Source organism: Orycteropus afer, unplaced genomic scaffold (assembly GCF_000298275.1).
Source record: "Orycteropus afer afer isolate SDZICR_OR568_19922 unplaced genomic scaffold, OryAfe1.0 scaffold00169, whole genome shotgun sequence".
NCBI classification, from domain to species: domain Eukaryota; kingdom Metazoa; phylum Chordata; class Mammalia; order Tubulidentata; family Orycteropodidae; genus Orycteropus; species Orycteropus afer.
The window spans coordinates 2591754-2599722 of record NW_006921756.1 but is presented as its reverse complement, the minus strand read 5'-3'; the positions used below and the strand labels follow the sequence as shown (position 1 = coordinate 2599722).

The 7969-nt window shown below is 40.3% G+C and overlaps 1 protein-coding gene across 1 annotated transcript in view; it reads left to right on the top strand.

Annotated features, from left to right (window-relative positions):
• Positions 1–573: 573 nt before the first annotated feature.
• Positions 574–7969, top strand: part of EFCAB14 (EF-hand calcium binding domain 14) — a 53526-nt gene continuing 46130 nt past the window's right edge. The window contains exons 1-2 of the mRNA XM_007946699.2: positions 574–755; positions 2332–2480. Coding sequence (XP_007944890.1) covers positions 574–755; positions 2332–2480 — 331 coding nt within the window. The remainder of the gene's footprint in view (positions 756–2331; positions 2481–7969) is intronic.

Genomic DNA, 7969 nt, shown 5'->3' with positions numbered 1-7969 from the left:
TGTGTCGGGCTGGCAGGGTGTAGGAGTCCCCTCCTGCTGCCACTTGTCTAGCTAGAGAGGGGTAGCGCGGTCTCACTGCCTCGCTCTGCACTCCTCTCTCTATCCATTCAAAAACAAGTTTGTTTTTTCTCTCGATTGGAAATCCTGCCCTGGAGATCCAAAACATCCATCTATGTGCACTTCCCCAACTCCTGGAGTAACCTTAGAATTATTACCTACTTACCAGGGTTGAGAATCATTCGTGATTTGGTTTTTTGCTTCCTTTGGAAGATAGAGTTGCCTTTTTTCCCAGCCTTTTAACTAACTGATCCAGGGCCTTATCCGTTTGGATCACCAGCTCCCTGGCTACCTCTCTGTGACTTCCCCCATCCATTTGAGTTCCAGTTTCCTCTGGGCTCCAGTCTTTAGCCCCCAGCTGATCTGGTCAGTCCCACCTGTGGGTGGGAGTGACTAGGGGGCTCCAGCCCAGAATTCCCCACCCTGGAAGGCAGCTCCAAGGCAGCCAGAGAATTGGGCATTGGGTACGAACCTGGCAGCTCAGGAGTGGGTGCTCCACTCACCCCACACAAGAAGATGAAAAAGCGCAAAGAGCTCAATGCATTAATAGGACTGGCTGGGGACAGCAGAAGAAAGAAGCCCAAGAAAGGCTCAGGCCACCGCCTGCTTCGCACTGAGCCACCTGATTCAGACTCTGAGTCCAGCTCTGAGGAAGAAGAGGAATTCGATGTAGTCGGAAATCGCTCTCGTTTTGTCAAGTGAGTGATGCATTGAGGGATAGGATGGGATGGGAAAAAGACATCCTGTTGCAGTACCAAGGGACAAATTTAAGGGAACAAAAACAGATACAGACCTTGGAAGGCAGAGTGAGAAAATTTGTTAGGTAGAAGACAAGTAAGATCCTAGATAAAGGATAAGTTAAGGATCTGTCTGTAAGTATGAAATAGTTGTTCAGAATCTATGGTGGAAGTGTTGACTTGCAAAGAGCACAGTGAGACCAAAGTAAGAGTAAAAGACATTACTCTAAGAACAGGGACATAGGAGCAGAAGAGCTTTGGTGGTTAGGTCTCTTGAAAAAATGAGCCCTTCAGACTACAAATTACTTATTTTTTGCACTGTTAATGAATTAGAATCTTGGTGATGGAAAATAAGGTGTGGGACATACTGTTAGAAATATGAGCCTTGAGAATAGATGGAGGATGAGGACAATAGGTTGTTGTTGTTATGTGCCCTCGAGTCTGCCCCCGACTCATAGCGACCCCTCCTTGGGTTTCCGAGGCAGTATCACTACGGAAGTAGGATTGCCCAACCTTCCTTCTGAGGAGTGGCTGGTGGGTTTGAACCAAAGAAGAAGAGCCAGCTATTTCCAAAAACACTTTTAGATGGCGTGGCCACTGGACAGGTTAAATAGTAGTGGGCTTTGAGGACGCTGGGAATTGGGGTTCAGGGTGTGAAAGGGCTGAAAGGAACCTTGAAGGTGCCCTTGGACTCCTCAGGAAGCACACTAAAAAAAAAAAGAAAGGGGTTCTGCTGAGGATATGGAAGATAGACTAGGATATGGATGATAGACTAGGATATGGATATGGACTAGGTAGATGGTTGGGGTACTAACATCCTTTGTTTGAGGTTTTTTTTTTGTTTGTTTGTTTAGATTGGCCTTTTATTTTGTTAAGTGAAGAGTTTGCTTTAAAGAGTTCTGTCAAATTAGGTAGTTAAGGACTATCTGAGTTTGGAGTGTGAAAGTCTGATGAAACACTAATCCTGAAAGTTATCCTGCTGGGTTAGTTCAGACCTTGAGTGCTGTGTTCCTTTCCTTCGGAGCCAATAAGCTAGAGAGCACCAGATGTCCACTTAAACTGACCGACCTTATTTCTTTCATTCATTTGTAGTAAAACTTGCTCAAAAGTTTGTGAAGTTTCAGTAAACTGAGACAGAGTTCCCTGGAGTGAGAGAGTGTATATTTGAGAGGGTAGAATGGATAGATAGATAAATTATATTATAGAGAAGCACTGGTCTGTACACTTAACTTGTTTGTATCCAAAGACCTCCCTCCTGTATCGATGATGGCTGTGAGCTGCAGTACCACAGTGCTTCCTGCAGCCCATAGGAACTCCTTTTACATGTGAACTTTGAAACCTTTGTACCCAATAGGTAAACTCTTTATAAGTCGTATTTAGTCATTTTTAATCTGCAGTTCAGACTTAAGTACATTACCCTATGTCCCTAGGTAAAGTTACAAAGAATAATTGTATGGCAAGATATGTATACTATTTCTAATAAAACTACACTTGTAATCGTGTTTGTACTCATAGTTGAATTTGTTCCTACGATCAGGGGAGATTATTTACGATGCTGCAAGATCTGTTATCCCCTCTGTGCTTTTGTCATCCTCGCGGCCTGTGTCGTGGCCTGTGTTGGTTTGGTGTGGATGCAGGTTGCTCTCAAGGAAGATCTGGATGCCCTCAAGGAAAAATTTAGAACAAGTAAGTGGTTACCCTTTTCAGAATGTAATCTTGGAGTCTTTTCCAGATTCTAGGACAAATGGATGATCATATTGAATTAAGTAAGCATTTTGCCTGCTCTGTTGAAAGAATTGTACATTTTTTTTATACTCATTCTTAGTTGCTAGTTTGAATGCTGTAACAGTTATTTATTTTTAAACCCACAGACAAAAAGCAGTGCTTTTGCACCATCAGAAAAAGTCGTACCTGAAATCCTGGTGTTGAAATCAATGCTTAGTGTGCAAAAGGGAGAGCTGTGGTCCAGGGGTCCAGAGCCTTGGTTAACCTCCACCTGTGGCCTCAACTTCCCCAAATATAAAATGCCAGTGGCAACATTAGGTTGTTTACTTTTACTCCCCAGGGCCACTTGAGAAAGAAGGTGGACTTGTGTGTCAAATGATTTCTTCCTTAAGAAAAGCAGTATAGGAACATAGAAATGGTAAATGATAATGAATAGCCAATGTTTATGGAGTGTTTAGTGTGTGCCAAGTCCCAAAAATCATTTTATCCCCAAAACAGTGCTGTGAGATGGGTATTATTATTATTATTGTGCAATTAAGAGAAAACAAAAGGATTAGCTAACTTGTTCAGTGATTAAGTATGATAGAGCTGAGACTTGTACCTGGTCTTCTAACCCCTCTCCTGTCCAAACTCATGTTTATAACCACTACTACAACTGCATCACTATTCCCAGTGGATTTTTAAGCCTGCGAACATTTCTGCAAGTGTCCACAGATCTATTTGATATTAACTTGAGTCAGTAATCTAAAGAAGTTTAGTAGAAGTACTGAAGGACCAGGTTTTCTTAGTATCAGATTTTAAATTTAGAGTGAGAACTAATAGATTTCTCTCCTATCCTTAGCTTTGTTTGTATTTGTGACATTATCTGTTTTGAGGAAAAAGGCTTTAATTACCATTAATGAATATTATCATTTTAAAAGGTCTTTTTATTTAGGAGCTTTAACCAAGTTTAATCTGCAGCAATACTGAGATCTTTGATTCCAAGTTTCAAGGGTAAATTTTCTAAGCTAAGGAACCAATTCCAACTTAATAGAAAATACCCTAACCTCAAGAGCATTAGCACACCAGGAAACTGACCTATAGGTTCCCTCAAGGTCATAAAGAAATCCAGCCCCAAGAAATAAGAGTTGTTTCCTTACTTCCCTTCTTAAGTCAAAGAGATCACAGCATCCCAGCGTTCCTTCTCCTTGCTGCCTGCAGTTATTCAAGTTCTGAAGCAGGCCTAGGGACAGCTAATCCTTAGTTAATGTGTTAATGACATTCCCAATGATGATGTTTAAAAAAAAAGTTGAAATACTAACTTTAGTTTTCTTTCCTAAGCTTCTGATTTAGGGGATGAGACTGGATACGCCACAATCCTCAGCCAGAAGCATCCTGACCTATATGTTCTATCAACTGGTTAAATCAGGATTACAGAATAAGAAAATGTAATACATACACCCTAGTGATTTTTCCTCTTTGATCATTGTCCTTAGCAGTATTACAAGGTGTTTTTAAGACATTTTCTTTGTAATGTAAGTAGTGATAGTAAGTTGGGAATGAGGTTCTCAGAAACAGTGTTTAACTTGTAAATAACCACTGAAGACACCTGTGCATGCTATTATCTCATAATTAGTTGGGCCTCCTGAGCTTATGCTATAGCTTGTTTTGATCACATACAGCAATTATTTATTTATAAATTTTAAAAACACTCCTTATTTCTGCCCTCCAGGGATTCCTTTCTCCATGCTTGTGTTTACAGGAGATTCATACACTTTACACCTTTCTTTGTTTAAAAATGCATATTAAAATGTAGCACATATAATAGACCTGACAATCAATCAGTCAACTAATATTTATTGAGCACTTGTTAATACCAATCCCTGGAAGCACTGTATTCAGAAGATGCCAGACATTGCACCCTGGCCCATGAGACCTGCTCTCTAGCACTGAGCAGCATTCCCCTGGGACTCTGACTACCTCAGTCAGCCAGCTGAGTGAAGCAGATTTGCAAGTGTCAGTCCAGCTGCTTTGTTGGCTTTGGTTTGCTACAATAGAAATGCCAGCATGTGTAATGTCTGCAAGTGGGACTTTCTGATGAAGGGAAGAAGATAGACCTGGAGCATAATCAGCCCATAGCCTGAACCATTGTGGGCCACTTGCCCAAGAGTGTTTTGTACTAAATGGGGTTAATCTTACTAAGCTTAAATGACCTTTCTTTGAATTATGCTTCTACTTTGTATGTTCAGTAAGTTGCTTTTCATTTCTTGTTTTTCAAGAGCACAATGGAAGTCACTGACTCAAATAAGACCACTTGCTTGTCTGACTTTAATACCTTTTCAAGAAATTCAGAACTCCTTGTTCTGTATTTCAGCAAATTTTCCAAGACATTTGCAAGGAAGGGAGGGGAGGTTGCTTATGTATCTGACAGAGAAAACAAAGCGGATAGGCTTGGTGGTTTTTTTTTGTTTTGGTTTTTTTTAATTGTGATTTGAGTAAAAGTTTACAAAGCAAATTCACTTTCCATACAGCATTTCATGTACACTGTCTCATGACATTGACTACAATTTACCACAATGCAACAGCACCCCTCCCACTTCCCCCTCATAGTCACCTCCTCTGTCCATCCCTCCATGCACTCCTGCCTACTGAGCTGCCTCTCTGTGCATACACAGCCCCTCTGTTCTCCCATGACTGCTCTTTCAAGGAGTGCATCCACCCAGTGCAAATGTTCACCCCATATACCTGTCCTCTACTTGGCTAGAAGCCACAGAAGTAGGTCCAATTCCAGACCTGAAGGGCAGCTGGGGGCCACAGTCTCAGTTGTTCCATCAGGCTCTATCAGACCAGAAAACCTGGTCCCTTTTTATTTTTTTTTCCAAATGATTTTGAGTTTTGTTCCACATTGTTCTCCCACTCTATCCAGGATCTCCTACATAGATCTCCCTCTGAGTTGTTGACAGTGGTAGGCAGGCACCATCTAGTTCTTCTGGTCTCATAGTCATATAGGCTGAGGATTACATGGTGTACCAGTCACTTGGACTAATTGTTTCCATGAGTCTTTGATTTTCTTCATTCTTCTTTGCACTGGGTGAGAAGAGACCCATCGTTGCATCTAGATGGCTGTTTGCAAGCTAGGCTTGGTATTTTTCCTTGCAGTGAAAGAGTAACTTGATCCTTAAGCTTAAGGTACTGACTGGCCTTGAGACTCTTAGCTCAGTAGTCTTTTTCTAGAACCAGGGGTTTCTAAAGAATTCAAATACTGTTACTCTAAGGAAGATTCTATTCCCATTCATGCCTGTCTGTCACTTACCTGTGAAATGCTAGAGTGAAGGAAGAAAATTTTGGAAGAGAAGGAAAGTATTACTAACTCAGGCATCTCCTTTTCTGGTCATACAAGCATTAATTTGGTCAAAGACAACAACAACAACAAAAAAACAAAACACCAAACTCATGCCATTGAGTCAATTCTGACTCAGAGCAACCCCCACAGCAACTCTCCTTGGGTTCCCAAGGCTGTAAAGCAGACTGCCCAGTTTTTCTTCCATGGAGCAGCTGTTGGGTTCAAACTATTGTCCTGGTTAGCAACCAACTTCCTTAGCCACTACATCACCAGAGCTCCTTGAAAGACAACATGTTAGTGGAGGACTTGCGGTAAGATGGAGGAATAGGCAGGCAAGCAATGCAGACCCTCTTCAACAAGGAAAAGAAAAACCAATTGACAGAGATACAGAACATAATCCTGGAGCCCTGAGCTTTGAAAAAAAGGAACTATACAGAAGTGGATTAGGTACCAACTAGTGAAAAAACCTAAATGAAAACAGGACCTAAGAATAGGTCTGTTTGCCAAGGCTGGCAGGGATATACGAGAGGCTCACAACAGGAAAGGAGACAGGTGGTAAATGTATAAGTGTTGTCAACTAGCAAATAGAGGAGCACAGTACCCTGCGTGCGTAGATAACATACAAACAAAACAAAGAAAATGAAAATTGTGGACAAGTCACTCCAACATACAATCACCAATTAAATATAAACATAAAAATGTCACAATACCTGGGAGACAACAGAGCATCACAGTCCACCCAAAGAAGCAAGATAAAGTAGGAGAAACAAGGGACCAGTATAGAGACCCAAAACACATCCTTGAGGAAGATGCAGCATTGCAACTCACTGATAAGGAATTCAAAGAATTATATTTAGGTATCTTCAGCGAACTGAGAGACAGATCAAGGAAAACACAGAGAAAATCCTAGAACAATTTCGAAAGACAATACAAGAACAAAATGACAAAATAAATGAAAAATTACAAGTGGTACAAAATCTACACATAGTAATCCAGAAGATTAATACTAAAGTTTCAGAAATAGATAAGACATTGACTGGGCGAAGGAGCAGAATTGAATCAATGGAAGACAGAATTAGAGAGATTGAAGGCAAATACCTGAACACTTCTTTGGAAAGAGATAAATCAGAAAAAAGATCAAAACAAAATGAAGAAAGCCTAATGTTCATGTGGGATACCATCAAAAGGAATAATCTGTGTGTAATCAGAATTCCAGAACAGGAAGAGACAAATAAAACCACAGAGAAAATTGTTGAAGACTTGTTGGAAGAGAATTTTCCTGGTATGATGAAAAACAAGGATATATCCATTCAGGAAGTCCAACGATCCCCAAACAGGATAGACCCCAAAATAAAATCACCAAAACATATCATCATCATACTTACCAAAACCAAAGACAAAGAATCATGAGAGCAGAATGAGAAAAACAAAAAGTTACCTACAAGGGGCAACCAGTAAGACTAAGCTTGGATTTCTCAACAGAAACCATGCAGGTAAGAAGACATTGGGATGGTATGTATAAAACCCTGAAAGAGAAAAATTTCCAAGAATTATGTACCCAGCAAAATTGTCCCTCAAATATGATGGTGAAATTAGGACATTTCCAGATAAGCAGAAATGAAGGGAATTTGTTAAAACCAGACCAACTTTACAAGAGATGCTAAAGGGAGCCCTTTGGACAGACAAGCAACAACAGCCTGTAAGATTGTAAACAGGGAACCAGAGACACCAACTGACAAATGAGGACAACTACAAACCAAAAAGAGGGAAAAAAAATGTGTTGTTACAGAACTTCTAGATGGTAGGGAAGTCAAGACAACTACAAGATAGAACAGACTGTTCTAAACTTGAGAAGAAAACTGTAAATCACAGAGTAACCTCAAAGCAAAATAATAAGCCTTCACATCAAAAAAGAGGACCAGCATAAATATTCAGCAAATACTAAAACAATAGCAATGAAGAAAGTGATAATACGATTCATAAAAATGAGCTCAGCATAGAAAATTACATGGAACAAAGAAATTGACACCACAAAAAAGCACATAACAAAAATGATGGCCACAAACTCATATTTGCCAATAATTACATATCTGGCAAGGGCCTTGTCTCCAAGATTTATAGCAGAAGA